This window comes from Aegilops tauschii, chromosome 2 (genome assembly GCF_002575655.3).
Source record: "Aegilops tauschii subsp. strangulata cultivar AL8/78 chromosome 2, Aet v6.0, whole genome shotgun sequence".
Lineage (NCBI taxonomy): Eukaryota > Viridiplantae > Streptophyta > Magnoliopsida > Poales > Poaceae > Aegilops > Aegilops tauschii.
The window spans coordinates 338,271,428-338,294,892 of record NC_053036.3 but is presented as its reverse complement, the minus strand read 5'-3'; the positions used below and the strand labels follow the sequence as shown (position 1 = coordinate 338,294,892).

The window sequence follows — 23,465 nt, the reverse complement described above, 5'->3', positions numbered from 1 at the left end:
AAATGTTTCAGACTTCTGTTTCATTGAGTAGATATACCCATATCTGCTCAAATCATCTGTGAAGGTCAGAAAATAACGATACCCGCCGCGAGCCTCAACACTCATCGGACCGCATACATCAGTATGTATTATTTCCAATAAGTTAGTGGCTCGCTCCATTGTTCCGGAGAACGGAGTCTTAGTCATCTTTCCCATGAGGCATGGTTCGCAAGCATCAAGTGATTCCAAAAGCCCATCAACATGGAGTTTCTTCATGCGCTTTACACCACTATGACCTAAACGGCAGTGCCACAAATAAGTTGCACTATCATTATTAACTTTGCATCTTTTGGCTTCAATATTATGAATATGTGTATCACTACGATCGAGATTCAACAAAAATAGACCACTCATCAAGGGCGCATGACCATAAAAGATATTACTCATATAAATAGAACAACCATTATTCTCTGATTTAAATGAATAACCGTCTCGCATCAAACAAGATCCAGATATAATGTTCATGCTCAACGCTGGCACCAAATAACAATTATTCAGGTCTAAAACTAATCCTGAAGGTAGATGTAGAGGCAGCGTGCCGACGACGATCACATCGACCTTGGAACCATTTCCGACGTGCATCGTCAGCTCGTCCTTAGCCAATCTTCGTTTAATCCATAGCCCCAGTTTCGAGTCAAATATGAGCAACAGAACCAGTATCAAATACCCAGGCGCTACTACGAGTATTAGTAAGGTACACATGAATAACATGCATATCAAATATACCTTTCACTTTGCCATCCTTTTTATCCGCCAAATACTTGGGGCAGTTCTGCTTCCAGTGACTAGTCCCTTTGCAGTAGAAGCACTCAATTTCAGGCTTAGGTCCAGACTTGGGCTTCTTCCCGGGTGCAGAAACTTGCTTGCTATTCTTCTTGAAGTTCCCCTTCTTTCCTTTGCCCTTTTTCTTGAAACTAGTGGTCTTGTTAACCATCAACACTTGATGCTCCTTCTTGATTTCTACCTCCGCAGCCTTAAGCATTGCGAAGAGCTCGGGAATTGTCTTTTCCATCCCTTGCATATTATAGTTCATCACGAAGCCTTTATAACTTGTGGTAGTGATTGAAGAACTTTGTCAATAACATTATCATCTGGAAGATTAACTCTCAACTGAGTCAAGTGGTTATGGTACCCAGACATTTTGAGTATATGTTCACTGACACAACTGTTCTCCTCCATCTTGAAGCTATAGAACTTATTGGAGACTTCATATCTCTCAACTCGGGCATTTGCTTGAAATATTAACTTCAACTCCTGGAACATCTCATATGCTCCATGACATTCAAAACGTCTTTGAAGTCCCGATTCTAAGCCGTAAAGCATGGCACACCGAACTATCGAGTAGTCATCAGCTTTAGCTTGCCACACGTTCATAACGTCCGGAGTTGCTCCTGCAGCAGGCCTTGCACCTAGTGGTGCTTCAAGGACATAATTCTTCTATGCAGCAATGAGGATAATCCTCAAGTTACAGACCCAGTCCATGTAGGCTCTACCAGTCAATGTAGGAATGCATTAAAATTCAAGGGAACGGTAGCACGGGCCATTGATCTACAACAACATATATATGCAAAAACTATCAGTACTAAGTTCATGGTAAATTAAAGTTCAATTTAATCATATTACCTAAGAACTCCCACTTAGATAGACATCCCTCTAGTCATCTAAATGATCACGTGATCCATATCAACTAAACCATGTCCGATCATCACGTGAGATGGAGTAGTTTTCAATGGTGAACATCTCTATGTTGATCATATCTACTATATGATTCACGTTCGACCTTTCGGTCTCAGTATTCCGAGGCCATATCTGCATATGCTAGGCTCGTCAAGTTTAACCCGAGTATTCTGCATGTGCAAAACTGTCTTGCACCCATTGTATGTGAACGTAGAGCTTATCACACCTGATCATCACGTGGTGTCTCGGCACGACGAACTGTCGCAACGGTGCGTACTCAGGGAGACCACTTATACCTTGAAATTTAGTGAGGGATCATTTTATAATGCTACCACCGTACTAAGCAAAATAAGATGCATAAAAAGATAAACATCACATGCAATCAAAATATGTGACATGATATGGCCATCATCATCTTGTGCCTTTGATCTCCATCTCCAAAGCACCATCATGATCTCCATCGTCACCGACTTGACACCTTGATCTCCATCGTAGCGTCGTTGTCGTCTCGCCAACTATTGGTTCTACAACTATCGCTACCGCATAGTGATAAAGTAAAGCAATTACATGGCGATTGCATTTCATACAATAAAGCGACAACCATAAGGCTCCTGCCAGTTGCCGATAACTTTTACAAAACATGATCATCTAATACAATAAATTATATCACATCATGTCTTGACCATATCACATCACAACATGCCCTGCAAAAACAAGTTAGACGTCCTCTACTTTGTTGTTGCAAGTTTTACGTGGCTGCTACGGGCTTCTAGCAAGAACCGTTCTTACCTACGCATCAAAACCACAACGATTTTTTGTCAAGTGTGTTGTTTTAACCTTCAACAAGGACCGGCCGTAGTCAAATTCGATTCAACTAAAGTTGGAGAAATAGACACCCGCCAGCCACCTTTATATGCAAAACAAGTTGCATGTCTGTCGGTGGAGCCGGTCTCATGAACGTGGTCATGTAAGGTTGGTCCGGGCCGCTTTATCAAACAATACCGCCGAATCAAAATAAGACGTTGGTGGTAAGAAGTATGACTATTACCGCCCACGACTCTTTGTGTTCTACTCGTGCATATCATCTACGCATAGACCTGGCTCTGATACCACTGTTGGGGAACGTAGCATGCAATTTCAAAAAAATTCCTATGATCACGCAGGATATATCTAGGAGATGCATAGCAACGAGAGGGGGAGAGTGTATCCACGTACCCTCGTAGACCGAAAGCGGAAGCGTTAGGTTAACGCGATTGATGTAGTCGATAGTCTTCATGATCCAACCGATCTAGTACCGAACGTACGACACCTCCGAGTTCGGCACATGTTCAGCTCGATGACCTTCCTCGAACTCTTGATCCAGGAGAGGGTCAAGGGAGAGTTTCGTCAGCACGACGGCGTGGTGACGGTGACGGTGATGTGATCCACGTAGGGCTTCGCCTAAGCACTACGACGCTATGACCGGAGGAGCAAACTGTGGAGAGAGACGCCGCACACGGCTTGGAACAATTGGTGTGTCTCCAAGGGGTGCCCTGCCCACGTATATAAAGGAGGGAGAGGAGGAGGCCGGCCACCAGGGGCGCACCATAGGGAGGAAACCGACTAGGAACCCCAATCCTAGTCGGCCCCCCTTTCCTTTCTATCGGAGGGGAAAAGGGAAGGAGAGGGAGAGGGAGAGGGAAAGAGGAAAGGGGGCGCGCCCCCTCCCCCTTGTCCAATTCGGACTCCCTTCGGGGGGGGCACCCTGCGGGCTCCCCTCTCTTTCTCCCCTATGGCCCATGAAGGCCCATTACTTCCCCGGGGGGTTCTGGTAACCCCTCGGTACTCCGATAAATATCCGAAACATCCCGAAACCATTCCGGTGTCCGAATACTATCGTCAAATACATCAAACTTTACCTCTCCGCTATTTCAAGACTCCTCGTCATGTCCGTGATCTCATCCGGGACTCCGAACAAACTTTGGTCACCAAAACACATAACTCATAATACAAATCGTCATCGAACGTTAAGCGTGCGGACCCTATGGGTTCGAGAACTATGCAGACATGATCGAGACACATCTCCGATCAATAACCAACAGCGGAACCTGGATGCTCATATTGGTTCCTACATATTCTACGAAGATCTTTATCGTTCAAACCGCAATAACAACATATGTTATTCCCTTTGTCATCGGTATGTTACTTGCCCGAGATTCGATTGTCGGTATCCTCATACCTAGTTCAATCTCGTTACCGACAAGTCTCTTTACTCGTTCCATAATGCATCATCCCGTTACTAACTCATTAGTCACATTGATTGCAAGGCTTATAGTGTTGTGCATTACCGAGAGGGCCCAGAGATACCTCTCCGATACTCGGAGTGACAAATCCTAATCTTGATCTATGCCAACCCAACAAACACCTTCGGAGACACCTGTAGAGCATGTTTATAATCACCCAGTTACGTTGTGACGTTTGATAGCACACAAGGTGTTCCTCCGGTATTCGGGAGTTGCATAATCTCATAGTCAGAGGAATATGTATAAGTCATGAAGAAAGCAATAGCAATAAAACTTAACGATCATTGTGCTAAGCTAACGAATGGGTCTTGGCCATCACATCATTCTCCTGATGATGTGATCCCATTCATCAAATGACAACACATGTCTATGGTTAGGAAACTTAACCATATTTGATTAACGAGCTAGTCAAGTAGAGGCATACTAGGGACACTTCGTTTTGTCTATGTATTCACACATGTAACAAGTTTCCGGTTAATACAATTCTAGCATGAATAATAAACATTTATCATGATATAAGGAAATATAAATACCAACTTTATTATTGCCTCTAGGGCATATTTCCTTCAGTTAGTTCCCAAAAATGTTATAAAATAGCATATAAATGCATATAAAGCATCCAAGATTGATATATAATAGCATGAAATAATTAAAAATTATAGATACGTTGGAGACGTATCAAGTACCCGCCTCCTAGGGGTTGTAGCACATAAGAGTGTACTCCATGTCATCCGTTTCTGTGCGCCCCATGCCAACGGATCCCTAGCGTGCTCCCGGCCATCCGATTTGCGCTGCCCATCCACACCCGGCCGCTTTCCCCTGAGTTCCATGACGCATGGGCCACGAGCGTGACCAGGGTCACCTTCTTTGGTTTTTTGAGTCTCGCCTTAGTGCGCCGTATCACGCGAGGCCCCGTGCGCGACGGATGAGCCCGGGTTGATTATATATATTAGTGATGTCCGAAGAAAATTCTGCGCCACCAATAGTCAAAACAGGAGTGGCGGTGGCACTATATCCAACACCACTAATAATGGGGTAACAAAAGCAAACATGGGCATGTCAGGCCGAGGACCTCTAGCAGCGCTAGCTAAAAAACAACACACGCCACTAGTGGCATGGGAGAAATGCCCAAAGCCACTAGTATGTCGACCCCATAGGTGGGCCCAAACTATATGTTACTGGTGGCCAGTAGGCCTGCTGGCCCCCGCCCACGCCACTACTGAAAGCAGTACTAGTGGCATACGACTCACCCATATGCCGCTAGTTACCCTTGGATGCTCAGACAACGGGGTCTCACAAACTAGTGGCGGTTCACCTAGAAGGGACACCACTAATAAAGTCTTAGTTGTAGCGCCCTCTGTGTGCTGCACGCTGTTGGTATTTTGCTAAATTACCAGCAATGTACTGTTTATGGCCGATGCCACTAATTATCTCAACCTATTGGGGTTTCTCTACTAGTGGATTTCGCCCCTGTTTGTTCCTATGAGATTCTTGGACATCAAGGAAGGTATCGGGAGAGGTTTAGGCTCATCTACATCCCATGGATCAAAGGAGAGAAGATACATCCATGGAGGAGACCTGTGGAGGAACTATTCACACCCCTTCAACTCTAGCCATCGGCCATCATCATCCATCATCATGCATCTCATCTCTCGCAAGTTCAAGCCATCATCTACATCATGTTAAGAAGCATTAAGGGGATTTGCCAAGTTCTAACTCCATCCTTTGCAACCTCGAAGGTCGGAAGGAAGCCACTGAAGGAGCCTTTGCTGCCGCTGCCACGCCACCAACTTCATCACCACCACTCCTTCTTCCTTCCTATCACGTTCTCCCTGATAGATTGTAATCACTCTTGAACCATGTTATCATTGATGTTATCTGAGTAATTTGTTGGCTATAGGTGTTGTAATATAGTACACGTGTTATTTGATAGATGTCGTTTATTTATGTGTGCTTTCTTGATGTTATTATTTACCTTGTGTTAATTTAGTGGTTGTAGATGCTGAATGCACCGGTGTAGTTGGAGACATGTAACTCCCTAGGCCGTGCATGCATGGAGTCGTTAGGTATTTTGTGCGATCTGATAGACCTTTGAAGTTACATGCATTAGTATCTTGAGGGAAGTATAGCTTACCTAGTAGTAACCATTATCCATAGAAATTAATGCCTTTGGTCTGGTTTAACGACCATAATTGTTGAAATGACCATGCATATGACAACAGTGATGCATGAAAATTGAGTTGTCCGCACAAGACACTGCTTGAGAGGCAATGTTATGCGACGAACCACTCACCATAAATAAGTTAATCGATTCTATAAATACATGGCAGTGATCTAGCTATACTGGTAGTCGATAGATTAACGTCATTCAACGCCGTTGAAGTACTAGTAACCCATGCTTAGATGGCACCTTTGCTCTTATAAAACATCGCATCAATTCTCCTTCATTTAATTTAATTTTTTTAGCCTAGTATTTATTTTATGTCTCGTAGTACTTAGTTTAGTTTCATCGTTCACTGTTTTCCTAGCAACCATTAGGATATATTATTTTCAAACTACGGTGTGTGGACATAGCTATGTATGTGACAATGTAGTTGCAGGGTTAATAGAGCCTTCCTTCAGCTTTCTAAGGGTTCGACACTTCCCGTGAATTGTGCTACATAGTCCTATGCACTTGCAAGAGTTTGGTCTTCAAGTTCTTGATCATAAGGTCGTATAGTGGTGTTTGCTTCAGATGACTACATCCTAAGACATGTTGTAGAGATGCCTGGCGGGGGAGGAGGGGTACAATGCCTTATCTAGTCGGCCTTGGCTAGGTTTGCAATCCCAAGTTGGTTGCTAGCATGCTTAATACATAAGACCTAGCTAGATACGTAGTAGAGGCTTTGTCTTGCCCCAAGGTGGCGATGCGCCCTATATTGCCAGCGGGCTTCGCAGTTGCTGGGCCTCTTCTATCCTCTGTGGCTATGCCTTAGGGGCATGGCATCATCAATCATGGTTTGTTATGTGAGAATGAATAACTCTCACGAGATCAGTGGTACTAGAAGAAATTCTTCGGAAGTACCGTAGCTTGGAGAAACTCATACAAAGATTCATTAGGGAGTGAATTTTTGGAATTTTTTTTACTTAGGATCTGTTCTTGGAATTAAAACCAAAGTATTTTCATGTGACCCGCTTCATAATACGGTTATCCTGGACTTCTAAACACCTAGAATTTACAAACTAAGAACTTGATGAGGACAACAACTAGAAAGTTGTTTGTGGGGGTGACAGATGATCTTCCATTTGTAGCAAAGACAGGTACGCAATAACTATATCTGAAATAACATGAATAAAACATTAATCCTCTCTGTAGAGTTGTCACAAATCATCAAAACTAATTAGAATGGAATGGAGATGCACTTCCAATCTACCACTAGTGAGGATAGCACTTTGTGGTTGTATGCCACGATGACATAGGTTGGATGCTCCTTCGTGGATCTTGCAACCGGAACCTTAATTAAGTGACCCTAGAACCTTCGTGGTTTGAATCCGTCATCAATGTGGAGTATGATAAACCCAACTATCCCAACCATAGGAAAAATCTTTGTCGAGCCCCCCTGTGTTTGTGTGCTCCTAACCTTTACTTTTTATATATGCAAATTGGTGTCTTTCATTGTTATACTCTTGTAGACTTGCTTGTGTAGGATGTTCGTGAGATACCGTAGAAAAGGTTAAAGTTACCAAAACCTTAAAGCACTGGCAGAACTACACGAGGGCAAAACATGGCCATAGCCTGTCCAGCCCAAGGGCAATTTTTTTGTGCATAAGCCTAGTCTACGGCAGACCATCAGCAAAGGCCACAAGCCCAAAACCGCATGAGTTGCCCATATACGCTCCCGATTTAGCAGCAAAGGTCCAGCGACCAGTGGCCACTGAGCACCGATGGGGCAGCTGGTCGCAACGAGTAGTAGCGACAAGCCCCCAGGCGAGCCATCCCCCATTCCCATGGTCATGCTACAGGGCACAAACAGCTAGCAGTGGGAAGCCAGTGACGAGCAACTGCAACTGCAAGTACTGACTATTGAAGTATGTAACTTGTATGGTTCAGATTAGTTTTTTTTTTAAGTTATGAGTAAAGTCTATTGAAGAAGTATGGTTCAGAATGAAGTATGTAACTTGTATGGTTCAGTTTTTTTTTCTATCAGAAAACTTATCACTAAAACCTATTGAAGAATTATGGTTTAGATTTTGAAAATTTATGTGTTCTCCTTTAGCATGGCCCGCCCAACAAATTCTTTGTAGCTCCACCACTGCTTAACAGTAAGAAAAGAGTCATTCATGTATTCTATTCACCTCTCTCCAGACATACTAATGATTGTACGCACATGTTTAGGCCTCTTTGGTTTGTAGGAATTCTATATGATAGGATTTTGAAAGAAAAAATTTCTTCGAAGACCTTTGGTTTGCAGAAATGATTCCTATTTCTATGTAGGATAGGAACTAATCCTTCATATTTTTTTCAAAAAAAAGACATTAGCCTGGAAAAATTCCTATTATATGCATCGAATGACATTTATTTTCATACAAGAATTGAGATGCATGCGACCCCACTTCCCATAATTTTCTATTTTTATGATATTTCTACCTTACGAACCAAAGAATACCTTAAATTATAACACATGGTAGCACCAGTAGTAAACCCAAACATTCATGTTATAGAATATGTGTTTTTAGTATGCGTAGGAATTAGGATCATCTTTAGTTTTAGGTAATGTCCTTGCGAAAAGCCTGATTTTTTGTCAACCAAAAGGAAAAAGGAAAAAACGGATATCGTTGGGTTTGGTTTGAGCTAACAAGGCACGTGTGGTAGTAGACTACTACTACTTCCTCCGTCTCAGTTTACAAGTCCTATACGTATACCTAGGTTGCCAATTTGATCACCCTAATATAAACTATATAACACAAAAAATATAACTTTTGAAAATAGAACATCTGAAGTTTATATTGGTATATTTTTTTTAATATATGACTTGTATTAGGTTGGTCAAACTGACGACCTAGGAATACGCGCACGCTCTGTAAACTGAGAGTGAGGGAGTACTAGTAAATCGAGTTATCATCAATGCTCCATGTGCTGGATTAGCCAAAACTAATTAATAATCCCGCACGTTGTGTCCGCGAGAGAGTGCTCTGCGCGTGAAAGAGAGTGGCGTGCGTGTCCGCCTCGAATTTCTCCACGTTTTTCGCCTGGTCGTTACGCGGAGACGGAGACCACAGGCCAGCGCGTCCTTGTCCGGTGCGCGGGGCCCGCCTGCCAGCCGCACATGTGAGCCCGCGCTTATATATAAGGGCTCGAAGAGACAAGTGAGAGCACCTGGAGAAAGAGGGACAGAGCAACAGAACAGAGAAGAGCAGAAGCCAGCGACGAATCAGAGGGTAGAAGAAAGAAAGAAGACATGGACCCGGACATGGGCGAGAACTTCGCATACTACTGGGAGACGCAGCGCTACCTCGAGTCAGAGGAGCTCGTTGACAGGTACGTACGCCGCCTTCCGGCCATCCATCGCCATTGTTGAGGGATTTTGGAGGCGAGGGTGATTGAATTCATGGTACTTGGTTGCAGCATCTTCGTCGGGGCGACCGAAGACGCCATCTCGTACTACGACTCCAGCTCGCCGGACGGTTCCCACTCGTCCTCGACGCCGATGGGGGCGGCCATGCCAGGGGCGGGGATGGGGATGGGCGGCACTGGGGCGAACAAGAACATACTGATGGAACGCGACCGCCGCCGCAAGCTCAATGAGAAGCTCTATACGCTCCGGAGCGTCGTGCCCAACATCACCAAGGTGAGCGCAAGAATCTCAGCCGGCATTGCCGGAACACAGCAGCATCTCCATCGCCGGAGAGACGGTTTTAACGGCCAGTCCCTCGTCGTTGCAGATGGACAAGGCCTCGATCATCAAGGACGCGATCGAGTACATCCAGCAGCTGCAGGCAGAGGAGCGGCAGATGGAGGCGGAGGTGTCCGCGCTCGAGTCCGCCACCGGCGCGGAGGATGACTGCGACGGCGGCCTCTCCGTGGACCAGGTCTCCTCGGCGCAGAGGAAGAAGGTGAAGCGCGCGCTCTCGGTCTCGTCCATGAACGACGCGCTGCTCGCCGCGGCGGCGACGGTGGCCTCGCCGCCCGTGGAGGTCCTGGAGCTGCGCGTGTCGGAGGTGAGCGAGAAGGTGCTGGTGGTGAGCGTGACGTGCAGCAAGCAGCGCGACGCCATGACCAAGGTGTGCCGCGCGCTCGAGGAGCTCCGCCTCAGGGTCATCACCGCCAACATCACCTCCGTCTCCGGCTGCCTCATGCACACCCTCTTCGTCGAGGTACGTCGCCGCCGCCATCCACAATTCATGAGTAACAGTTCTTTCCCACGATTCTATCCGATCCGATGGCTCTGTTTCTGCTTCCGTTAGTTCACTTGGTTGAATTGATGATAAGATGACGTGGGCCGTGCTGACGTCACACACCCCTTCTTTTTACTAGTTGGTTGACTGGATTTGACTTTTACTCCAAAATCGGTAGACACTTTTAGTTTCCGCTTCCAAGTCGACAGTTTGTATATACATCAAAAAAGTTGTTCCTCTGTTCCATTTGCGGCGATCAACGCCACATCACTCGCAAGTCGCAAGAAACTCAAAAGGCTCCAGAAAAAGAAAATATCGCTTTCCCATCCCGGCATCTCCTCGATCCATATTTGGGCCACGCTCGATTTGCCGCTGGATCGGCGTCGCGCAACATAACCAATCAATCACATGGCAATCAATAAGCACGCGCGGCGTGGATGCCATCGCTCAGCTTGAGCACGATGGGGACATATCAATCGCCACGTGCTTTGGATGCCAATTGATCTCGAGAGAAACGCGGAAGCATCAACATCACGTGGTCGGGGCCTCGGGGGAGCCCTGGAGATCGATTTGCACGTGCTCAGTGCAAGAAGATGCTCCCTCCTGTCTACATCTATCCTCAGATTTTTTTTTTCTCTTTTTGTACTACTACAAGTGAAATAGGGCGGAAATGCTTCTCTTCCACACGTCACGCTTGATATTTTATTGCGGGTGATTCTTTTGTTGTACTAGTATATTGAGCACGAGCGCCACATGCTTTAAGCTAACTCCGTGCTGTATTATCGGTACTAGTTTTCAATCCGGATGAGATTTTGGATAATATTTGCTGTGCATGAGACAATATTAGCAGCCGTGACTGACTCGATCAATTTCCTTTTTTCAGGTAGATGAGATGGACCGCTTCGAGATGAAGGAGACGGTGGAGGCTGCTCTCTCGCAGCTTGACTCTACGGGGAGCCCGCCGCTTAGTTCGATGAGCTATTAGGGATCACTGCTACGGTCACTAGTCGCTGGTCACCTATTTTCACCTCACCTAGTCTCTCTTTTGCAAGGCCAATATTATATACGTATATACCTTATGTAATGTATGCCAGAATTTTGCCCCCTTTTTTGCAACACCCGTTTATATGTGTGGACGGAGGTGACTGCTTTTTTTAGTACGAGGCAATAACTCAAGGGATAGATAAATAGGCTAGGCGTGCTCTGGACCTCAACGTGTAAAGGTCTTCATGAGCATGGCATGATATGCTTCTGGACTATGACATATTTATAGTGATAAATAACAAGGTGATTACTTTATAGGAGCGTTTGTAAGAAATGTAGTGGCAATTTTCTTGCGGTTCTCTACGCAAAAAATAAAATAAAATAAAATAAAATAGTTCTTGGCGTTCGGTGGATCGCATGGTAGCAGGAAATATCATATGCCAAATGTGATAGATTCTATAATGGAAACATGTGTTTCTACAGCGTTATGAAGACATCCCTTAATTATCTTGATTTCCAGCGTCTCAATGACTTGTGGCAAATATTGATGTTTTTTGAATTTTGTTGTTGACGTGGAGCATACTGCATTTCAGTAGTGGCAACCGACCCCAGGTTTGGGCACATTTGTGAAGATTTTTTTGGGAGTGCTTAGATTAGAAAAAAACATTGTGTTTCTATAAACTCATCCTTTGTGGCTATTGCTGAAGTGATTCCCATGCTATTTCGTCATTATGCAGACCAATCTCTTCGATGGTACTACCTTCATCGAACAAAATAGTTGCTCGGTTGCGTTTTTTTAGTACACCAATTGCATGATGTCATTGAGCTAGCTAGGATTCCCAAATGTTGCTGGAACTGATTTTGACACCTACTCCCTCTAGTCCTATTAAGTTGTCATTTTAGGAACTAACATGATCTTCAAAGTATGGTGTTGAACACTATTTTTTAAATTAGTTTATTTGTGAAACCTTAAAAGCCATGTATAATGTGAAAACAATTTTTGAGGAAAAAAGAATCACACATACGATTTCAGTTATTACAGTAGAAATATATGTAAAGACGTTGGTAGTCAAAAATTCAAAAGTTTGACTCTAGTCCTGGTCGAAAACAATAACTTTTACATAACCAACAACAGGATCTGGTTCGCACATATTCTGCCTTCTTTCTGGTCATTTGTTCAAACTGGTCTAAAAGAAAAGTTAAGTTTGAGACATACTCAAATGCTTTGGTCTTGTTAGGGCATCTTCAATGCTGACCCGTAAACTGCATATCCATGGACCGAGGAACCTATCTATAGACATTGATACGAAAACCGGCCATCCAACCATATACCGCATATGTCCGCCTCTATTAACTTAAACAAACAACATTCCGCCAAACGCCGCAACCTTCCGCCAAACGCAAACGCATGTAAATCTAACTTCGACACTGCTAATTGTACTTCTCACCGGAACACTACTACTAACAAGGATTTCTGGCGCTAATAGCAAGCTCTAACTGTACTATTTATCTAGGTTCCGCCAAACATAGTGGCCAAACTAGTTTTGGAAATATGCTTTCGCCCCGCTTTATAGATAAAGCAAAGATCCATACACCCAACATCCAGATACGCCATAAAGGCAACGGCTGGGGCAACAGCACAATAATTCCCAAGGAGAAACTGAAGAGAAAACGAAAACAATGCCACCTAGTGGCGGTCGACGGGCGAAGCTAGGATGATGAAATCCGACGGGCCGAGTCCACGAGCGCATCCAACATGGTGTCTAGACGCGCACGGTCGTGCTGCCTAGTAAGTGGGTGTCATTACTGCAGAAAAGCAAGTAATTTGAAAAGAGAGTCAGATGCCTGCCTCGGGAACACCTTAGGGGTGTAAGCTGGGTCCCGTTTAATCCCGTTTAAAGTCCACTCATGGTATGATAGTTCAAAAGAGTTTTTGTTTTTTGAGGAAAATGAACTATCGAGCTAGCAAATATTAACTAGGTGGGACTTCCGGATGCCATTTATTTGCCGCTTACTTCCCTAGAACACCTTCTCAATAACCATTTTATTTCTTGTCGTCCAAAGAGTCCATGACATGGCCGCAAAGATCCGTCAGAATGTGCGGCGGTGTCGTCCTGACATGGTAGCCCTGGCCTGGACAAAGTCCACGAGATCCAGGGCCTCCCAGTCGGGCCCTAGTGCCTCACGGACGAACTGCCAAAACACTCGAGCCGCCGTGCACGAGAATATAATATGTGCCATAGTCTCAGGGACCCTGCATAAAGGGCAAAGTCCATCACCTGGGCCCTGTCGCTTGAGCACCTCGGTCCCCGAAGGGAGGCGATTTCTAAGAAGCTGCCAGACGAAGATCTTTATCTTCAAGGGCATGGGAGCCTTCCACAAGTTAGATAGCCAAGGGATAACGGGGAGGCGGCCTAGAGCCTTGTATGCGGATTTGACGGAAAACTCACCTAAAGGTGAGAGCCGCCATGATACAATGTCCGGATAGTCCGGCAACACTGGCGGCAGGGCTACCATCAGTCTCATCCATTCGGCATGCTCTGCCCTGCCAAAACATCCGGCAGAACCAGATATCCCACTGTCCCGAACGTGACACCTCGGAAAATAGAAGATGGTTCCGAGCATATAGAGAAAAGGGTAGGGAAGCCCACCTTGAGGGTCTCGGTACCCATCCATGGGTCTAACCAGCATTGGGTCCCGTCCCCATCACCTATAGTGAAGGAAATCCCAAGGCGTTGTCCTCCTTTATCTTTTGTATGGATTGCCAAAACTGGGAACCTCCCGGTCATGAGTACGCCAGGAGGGGTACACCTCTCAGATATTTTGCTAGAATCAGCCGTAACCACAGTCCTCCCTTGCCGCGCATGATCCGCCATATCCATCGCATCATAAGTGCAACATTCATGCGACGAGACGCCATAATTCCCAGCCCACCTTGGTCCTTGGGCCTGCAGATATCTGCCCACTTGACCATGTGATACTTCTGGCGGCCGTCTGCGGCCTGCCAAAAGAACCTCGCGAGTTCCTTATCGAAGGAGCCATGTGTTGGGAATCGTAGCATAATTTTGAAATTTTCCTACGCTCACCAAGATGCATCTATGGAGTATACTAGCAACGAGGGGAAGGGAGTGCATCTACATACCCTTGTAGATCGCGAGCGGAAGCGTTCCAATGAACGTGGATGACGGAGTCGTACTCGCCGTGATCCAAATCACCGATGACCGAGTGCCGAACGGACGGCACCTCCGCGTTCAACACACGTACGGTGCAGCGACGTCTCCTCCTTCTTGATCCAGCAAGGGGGAAGGAGAGGTTGATCGAGATCCAGCAGCACGACGGCGTGGTGGTGGATGTAGCGGGTCTCGTGCAGGGCTTCGCCGAGCTTCTACGAGAGAGAGAGAGAGAGAGGTGTTGCAGGGGAGGAGGGAGGCGCCCAAGGCTGTTGTTTGCTGCCCTCCCTCCCCCCTTTATATAGGCCCCTGGGGGGGTGCGCCAGCCCCAAGAGATGGGATCTCAAGGGGGGCGGCGGCCACAAGGGGGGGAAGGGGTTGCCTTGCCCCCCAAGGCAAGGGGGAACTCCCCCCTAGGGTTCCCAACCCTAGGCGCATGGGGGGAGGCCCAAGGGGGGCGCCCCAGCCCACTAGGGGCTGGTTCCCTTCCACTTTCAGCCCACGGGGCCCTCCGGGACAGGTGGCCCCACCCGGTGGACCCCCGGGACCCTTCCGGTGGTCCCGGTACAATACCGATAACCCCCGAAACTTTCCCGGTGGCCGAAACTGGACTTCCTATATATAATTCTTCACCTCCGGACCATTCCAGAACCTCTCGTGACGTCCGGGATCTCATCCGGGACTCCGAACAACTTTCGGGTTTCCGCATACATATATCTCTACAACCCTAGCGTCACCGGACCTTAAGTGTGTAGACCCTACGGGTTCGGGAGACATGCAGACATGACCGAGACGCCTCTCCGGTCAATAACCAACAGCGGGATCTGGATACCCATGTTGGCTCCCACATGTTCCACGATGATCTCATCGGACGAACCACGGTGTCGAGGATTCAATCAATCCCGTATACAATTCCCTTTGTCAAACGGTATGTTACTTGCCCGAGATTCGATCGTCGGTATCCCAATACCTTGTTCAATCTCGTTACCGGCAAGTCTCTTTACTCGTACCGCAATGCATGATCCCGTGACTAACGCCTTAGTCACATAGAGCTCAATATGATGATGCATTACCGAGTGGGCCTAGAGATACCTCTCCGTCACACGGAGTGACAAATCCCAGTCTCGATCCGTGCCAACCCAACAGACACTTTCGGAGATACCCGTAGTGCACCTTTATAGTCACCCAGTTACGTTGTGACGTTTGGCACACCCAAAGCACTCTTACGGTATCCGGTAGTTGCACGATCTCATGGTCTAAGGAAAAGATACTTGACATTGGAAAAGCTCTAGCAAACGAAACTACACGATCTTTTATGCTATGCTTAGGATTGGGTCTTGTCCATCACATCATTCTCCTAATGATGTGATCCCGTTATCAACGACATCCCATGTCCATAGTCAGGAAACCATGACTATCTGTTGATCAACGAGCTAGTCAACTAGAGGCTTACTAGGGACACGTTGTGGTCTATGTATTCACACATGTATTACGATTTCCGGATAATACAATTATAGCATGAATAATAGACTATTATCATGAACAAAGAAATATAATAATAACCATTTATTATTGCCTCTAGGGCATATTTCCAACAATCTCCCACTTGCACTAGAGTCAATAATCTAGTTACATTGTGATGAATCGAACACCCATTGCGTCCTGGTGTTGATCATGTTTTGCTCTAGGGAGAGGTTTAGTCAACGGATCTGCTACATTCAGATCCGTATGTACTTTACAAATATCTATGTCTCCATTTTGAACAATTTCACGAATGGAGTTGAAGCGACGCTTGATATGCCTGGTCTTCCTGTGAAACCTGGGCTCCTTCGCAAGGGCAATAGCTCCAGTGTTGTCACAGAAGAGAGTCATCGGGCCCGACGCATTGGGAATCACCCCTAGGTCGGTAATGAACTCCTTCATCCAGACTGCTTCCTGTGCTGCCATGTACTCCGCTTCACATGTAGATCCCGCCACGACGCTTTGCTTGCAACTGCACCAGCTTACTGCTCCTCCATTCAAAATATACACGTATCCGGTCTGTGACTTCGAGTCATCCAGATCTGTGTCGAAGCTAGCGTCGACGTAACCCTTTACGACGAGCTCTTCGTCACCTCCATAAACGAGAAACATATCCTTAGTCCTCTTCAGGTACTTCAGGATATTCTTGACCGCTGTCCAGTGTTCCTTGCCGGGATTACTTTGGTACCTGCCTACCAAACTTACGGCAAGGTTTACATCAGGTCTGGTACACAGCATGGCATATATAATAGACCCTATGGCCGAGGCATAGGGGATGACACTCATCTCTTCTATATCTTGTGCCGTGGTCGGGCATTGAGCCGTGCTCAATTGCACACCTTGCAATACAGGCAAGAACCCCTTCTTGGACTGATCCATATTGAACTTCTTCAATATCTTGTCAAGGTATGTACTCTGTGAAAGACCAATGAGGCGTCTTGATCTATCTCTATAGATCTTGATGCCTAATATATAAGCAGCTTCTCCAAGGTCCTTCATTGAAAAACACTTATTCAAATAGGCCTTTATACTCTCCAAGAATTCTATATCATTTCCCATCAATAGTATGTCATCCACATATAATATGAGAAATGCTACAGAGCTCCCACTCACTTTCTTGTAAACACAGGCTTCTCCATAAGTCTGTGTAAACCCAAACGCTTTGATCATTTCATCAAAGCGAATGTTCCAACTCCGAGATGCTTGCACCAGCCCATAGATTGAGCGCTGGAGCTTGCACACTTTGTTAGCATTCTTAGGATCGACAAAACCTTCCGGCTGCATCATATACAACTCTTCCTTAAGGAAGCCGTTAAGGAATGCCGTTTTGACGTCCATCTGCCATATCTCATAATCATAGTATGCGGCAATTGCTAACATGATTCGGATGGACTTTAGCTTCGCTACGGGTGAGAAAGTCTCATCGTAGTCAACCCCTTGAACTTGTCGATAACCCTTAGCGACAAGTCGAGCTTTGTAGATGGTCACATTACCATCTGCGTCCGTCTTCTTCTTAAAGATCCATTTGTTTTCTATGGCTCGCCGCTCATCGGGCAAGTCATCAAAGTCCATACTTTGTTTTCATACATGGATTCTATCTCGGATTTCATGGCTTCTAGCCATTTGTCGGAATCCGGGCCCGCCATCGCTTCTTCATAGTTCGAAGGTTCACCGTTGTCTAACAACATGATTTCCAGGACAGGGTTGCCGTACCACTCTGGTGCGGAACGTGTCCTTGTGGACCTACGAAGTTCAGCAACTTGATCTGAAGCTTCATGATCATCATCATTAACTTCCTCCCCAGTCGGTGTAGGCACCACAGGAACATTTCCCCGCGCTGCGCTACTTTCCGGTTCAGAAGGGGTGACTATCACCTCATCAAGTTCCACTTCCCTCCCACTCAATTCTTTCGAGAGAAACTCCTTCTCCAGAAAGGACCCGTTCTTGGCAACGAAGATCTTGCCTTCGGATCTGAGGTAGAAGGTATACCCAATAGTTTCCTTAGGGTATCCTATGAAGACGCATTTTTCCGATTTGGGTTCGAGCTTTTCAGGTTGAAGTTTCTTGACATAAGCATCGCATCCCCAAACTTTTAGAAACGACAGCTTAGGTTTCTTCCCAAACCATAATTCATACGGTGTCGTCTCAACGGATTTCGACGGAGCCCTATTTAAAGTGAATGCGGCAGTCTCTAAAGCATAACCCCAAAATGAGAGCGGTAAATCGGTAAGAGACATCATAGATCGCACCATATCCAATAGAGTGCGATTACGACGTTCGGACACACCATTTCTCTGAGGTGTTCCAGGCGGCGTGAGTTGTGAAACTATTCCACATTTCCTTAAGTGTGTACCAAATTCGTGACTCAAATATTCTCCACCATGATCTGATCGTAAGAATTTTATTTTTCTGTCACGTTGATTCTCGACTTCACTCTGAAATTCCTTGAACTTTTCAAAGGTGTCAGACTTGTGTTTCATTAGGTAGACATACCCATATCTACTTAAATCATCAGTGAGAGTGAGAACATAACGATATCCTCCGCGAGCCTCAACACTCATTGGACCACACACATCGGTATGTATGATTTCCAATAAGTTGGTTGCTCGCTCCATTGTTCCGGAGAACGGAGTCTTGGTCATCTTACCCATGAGGCATGGTTCGCACGTGTCAAATGATTCGTAATCAAGAGACTCCAAAAGTCCATCTGCATGGAGCTTCTTCATGCGCTTGACACCAATGTGACCAAGGCGGCAGTGCCACAAGTATGTGGGACTATCGTTATCAACTTTACATCTTTTGGTATTCACACTATGAACATGTGTAACATCACGTTCGAGATTCATCAAAAATAAACCATTGACCAGCGGGGCATAACCATAAAACATATCTCTCAAATAAATAGAACAACCATTATTCTCAAATTTAAATGAGTAGCCATCTCGAATTAAACGAGATCCAGATACAATGTTCATGCTCAAAGCTGGCACTAAATAACAATTATTGAGGTTTAAAACTAATCCCGTGGGTAGATGCAGAGGTAGCGTGCCAACGGCGATCACATCGACCTTGGAACCATTCCCGACGCGCATCGTCACCTCGTCCTTTGCCAGTCTTCGTTTATTCCGTAGTTCCTGCTTTGAGTTACAAATATGAGCAACCGCATCGGTATCAAATACCCAGGAGCTACTACGAGTACTGGTAAGGTACACATCAATTACTTGTATATCACATATACCTTGGGTGTTGCCGGCCTTCTTCTTGTCCGCTAAATATTTGGGGCAGTTCCGCTTCCAGTGACCACTTCCCTTGCAATAAAAGCACTCAGTCTCGGGCTTGGGTCCATTCTTTGACTTCTTCCCGGTAACTGGTTTACCGGGCGCGGCAACTCCCTTGCCGTCCTTCTTGAAGTTCTTCTTACCCTTGCCCTTCTTGAACTTAGTGGTTTTATTCACCATCAACACTTGATGTTCTTTTCTGATCTCTACCTCAGCTGATTTCAGCATTGAATATACCTCGGGAATGGTCTTTTCCATCCCCTGCATATTGTAGTTCATCACAAAGCTCTTGTAGCTTGGTGGAAGCGACTGGAGGATTCTGTCAATGACCGCGTCATTCGGGAGATTAACTCCCAGCTGAGACAAGCGGTTGTGCAACCCAGACATTTTGAGTATGTGCTCACTAACAGAACTGTTCTCCTCCATTTTACAGCTGAAGAACTTGTCGGAGACATCATATCTCTCGACCCGGGCATGAGCTTGAAAAACCAGTTTCAACTCCTCGAACATCTCATATGCTCCATGTTTCTCAAAACGCTTTTGGAGACCCGGTTCTAAGCTGTAAAGCATGCCGCACTGAACGAGGGAGTAATTATCAGCACGCTGCTGCCAAGCGTTCATAACGTCTTGGTTCTCAGGGATTGGTGCTTCACCTAGCGATGCTTCTAAGACATAATCTTTCTTGGCTGCTATGAGGATGATCCTCAGATTCCGGACCCAGTCCGTATAGTTGCTGCCATCATCTTTCAGCTTGGTTTTCTCTAGGAACGCATTGAAATTGAGGACAACGTGGGCCATTTGATCTACAATACATAGTGTAAAGATTTAGACTAAGTTCATGATAATTAAGTTCATATAATCAAATTATTTAATGAACTCCCACTCAGATAGACATCCCTCTAGTCATCTAAGTGAAACATGATCCGAATTCAACTAGGCCGTGTCCGATCATCACGTGAGACAGACTAGTCAAGATCGGTGAACATCTCCATGTTGATCGTATCTTCTATACGACTCATGCTCGACCTTTCGGTCCTCCGTGTTCCGAGGCCATGTCTGTACATGCTAGGCTCGTCAAGTCAACCTAAGTGTATTGCGTGTGTTCCGAGGCCATGTTCTGTACATGCTAGGCTCGTCAACACCCGTTGTATTCGAACGTTAGAATCTATCACACCCGATCATCACGTGGTGCTTCGAAACAACGAACCTTCGCAACGGTGCATAGTTAGGGTGAACACTTTCTTGAAATTATTATAAGGGATCATCTTACTTACTACCGTCGTTCTAAGCAAATAAGATGCAAAATATGATAAACATCACATGCAATCAAATAGTGACATGATATGGCCAATATCATCATGCTCCTTTGATCTCCATCTTCGGGGCACCATGATCATCTTCGTCACCGGCATGACACCATGATCTCCATCATCATGATCTCCATCATTGTGTCTTCATGAAGTCGTCACGCCAACGAATACTTCTACTTCTATGGCTAACGCGTTTAGCAATAAAGTAAAGTAATTTACATGGCGTTTATTTAATGACACGCAGGTCATACAAAATAATAAAGATAACTCCTATGGCTCCTGCCGGTTGTCATACTCATTGACATGCAAGTCGTGATTCCTATTACAAGAATGTGATCAATCTCATACATCACATATATCATTCATCACATCTTCTGGCCATATCACATCACATAGCACTTGCTGCAAAAACAAGTTAGACGTCCTCTAATTGTTGTTGCAAGTTTTTACGTGGTTTGTAGGTTTCTAGCAAGAACGATTTCTTACCTACGTATGACCACAACGTGATTTGCCAATTTCTATTTACCCTTCATAAGGACCCTTTTCATCGAATCTGTTCCGACTAAAGTAGGAGAGACAGACACCCGCTAGCCACCTTATGCAACTAGTGCATGTCAGTCGGTGGAACCTGTCTCACGTAAGCGTACGTGTAAGGTCGGTCCGGGCCGCTTCATCCTACAATGCCGCCGAAACAAGAAACGACTAGTAGCGGCAAGAAGAATTGGCAAACTCAACGCCCACAACTGCTTTGTGTTCTACTCGTGCATAGTAACTACGCATAGGCCTGGCTCATGATGCCACTGTTGGGAATCGTAGCATAATTTTGAAATTTTCCTACGCTCACCAAGATGCATCTATGGAGTATACTAGCAACGAGGGGAAGGGAGTGCATCTACATACCCTTGTAGATCGCGAGCGGAAGCGTTCCAATGAACGTGGATGACGGAGTCGTACTCGCCGTGATCCAAATCACCGATGACCGAGTGCCGAACGGACGGCACCTCCGCGTTCAACACACGTACGGTGCAGCGACGTCTCCTCCTTCTTGATCCAGCAAGGGGGAAGGAGAGGTTGATCGAGATCCAGCAGCACGACGGCGTGGTGGTGGATGTAGCGGGTCTCGTGCAGGGCTTCGCCGAGCTTCTACGAGAGAGAGAGAGAGAGAGAGAGAGGTGTTGCAGGGGAGGAGGGAGGCGCCCAAGGCTGTTGTTTGCTGCCCTCCCTCCCCCCCCTTTATATAGGCCCCTGGGGGGGTGCGCCAGCCCCAAGAGATGGGATCTCAAGGGGGGCGGCGGCCACAAGGGGGGGAAGGGGTTGCCTTGCCCCCCAAGGCAAGGGGGAACTCACCCCCTAGGGTTCCCAACCCTAGGCGCATGGGGGGAGGCCCAAGGGGGGTGCCCCAGCCCACTAGGGGCTGGTTCCCTTCCACTTTCAGCCCACGGGGCCCTCCGGGACAGGTGGCCCCACCCGGTGGACCCCCGGGACCCTTCCGGTGGTCCCGGTACAATACCGATAACCCCCGAAACTTTCCCGGTGGCCGAAACTGAACTTCCTATATATAATTCTCCACCTCCGGACCATTTCGGAACCTCTCGTGACGTCCGGGATCTCATCCGGGACTCCGAACAACTTTCGGGTTTCCGTATACATATATCTCTACAACCCTAGCGTCACCGGACCTTAAGTGTGTAGACCCTAAGGGTTCGGTAGACATGCAGACATGACCGAGACGCCTCTCTGTTCAATAACCAACAGCGGGATCTGGATACCCATGTTGGCTCCCACATGTTCCACGATGATCTCATCGGATGAACCACGGTGTCGAGGATTCAATCAATCCCGTATACAATTCCCTTTGTCAAACGGTATGTTACTTGCCCGAGATTCGATCGTCGGTATCCCAATACCTTGTTCAATCTCGTTACCGGCAAGTCTCTTTACTCGTACCGCAATGCATGATCCCGTGACTAACGCCTTAGTCACATAGAGCTCAATATGATGATGCATTACCGAGTGGGCCCAGAGATACCTCTCCGTCACACGGAGTGACAAATCCCAGTCTCGATCCGTGCCAACCCAACAGACACTTTCGGAGATACCCGTAGTGCACCTTTATAGTCACCCAGTTACGTTGTGACGTTTGGCACACCCAAAGCACTCTTACGGTATCCGGTAGTTGCACGATCTCATGGTCTAAGGAAAAGATACTTGACATTGGAAAAGCTCTAGCAAACGAAACTACACGATCTTTTATGCTATGCTTAGGATTGGGTCTTGTCCATCACATCATTCTCCTAATGATGTGATCCCGTTATCAACGACATCCCATGTCCATAGTCAGGAAACCATGACTATCTGTTGATCAACGAGCTAGCCAACTAGAGGCTTACTAGGGACACGTTGTGGTCTATGTATTCACACATGTATTACGATTTCCGGATAATACAATTATAGCATGAATAATAGACTATTATCATGAACAAAGAAATATAATAATAACCATTTATTATTGCCTCTAGGGCATATTTCCAACACCATGAACACCTTCTGGTAGGATATGATAGGTCTTTAGATCGGAGTAGGCTAGTAGATCCGGTGAACCTACCTTGTGCAGCAGTAGATGAACTCGAGCTGGAGGCCATCGTGGTGCTGGTGCGCACGGCGATGGCGGAGAGTGGGCAAGGTGGAGGTGGCGGCGATGTGTAGGCAGTGGCGGCGGCGGAGCTTCCCGTCACTGTCAGCGCTAGACCTAGATCGGGTCGGGGTTTTCGGTGGGGAGACTGGCAACGCGGTGAACCCCGTACCGCGTGCCGCCGGCCCCCACCTCTT

At 46.3% G+C, this 23,465-nt stretch overlaps 1 protein-coding gene across 1 annotated transcript; it reads left to right on the top strand.

Annotated features, from left to right (window-relative positions):
* The first annotated feature begins 9,339 nt into the window (after positions 1-9,339).
* Positions 9,340-11,672, top strand: LOC109745485 (transcription factor BHLH6). The gene is made up of 4 exons (XM_020304607.3): positions 9,340-9,516; positions 9,604-9,826; positions 9,921-10,352; positions 11,257-11,672. The coding sequence occupies exons 1-4, from the start codon at positions 9,437-9,439 to the stop codon at positions 11,356-11,358; spliced, it is 837 nt and encodes a 278-aa protein (XP_020160196.1). The 5' UTR covers positions 9,340-9,436; the 3' UTR covers positions 11,359-11,672.
* The last annotated feature ends 11,793 nt before the right edge of the window (positions 11,673-23,465 follow it).

What these genes read in the sequence shown, in the direction of transcription:
- LOC109745485 (XM_020304607.3), top strand. Translation starts at nt 9,437, where the DNA reads ATGGACCCGGACATGGGCGAGAACTTCGCATACTACTGGGAGACGCAG. An exon ending in TCAGAGGAGCTCGTTGACAG is followed by an intron (nt 9,517 to 9,603) that starts GTACGTACGCCG and finishes ACTTGGTTGCAG; the next exon opens with CATCTTCGTCGGGGCGACCG. An exon ending in TGCACACCCTCTTCGTCGAG is followed by an intron (nt 10,353 to 11,256) that starts GTACGTCGCCGC and finishes TCCTTTTTTCAG; the next exon opens with GTAGATGAGATGGACCGCTT.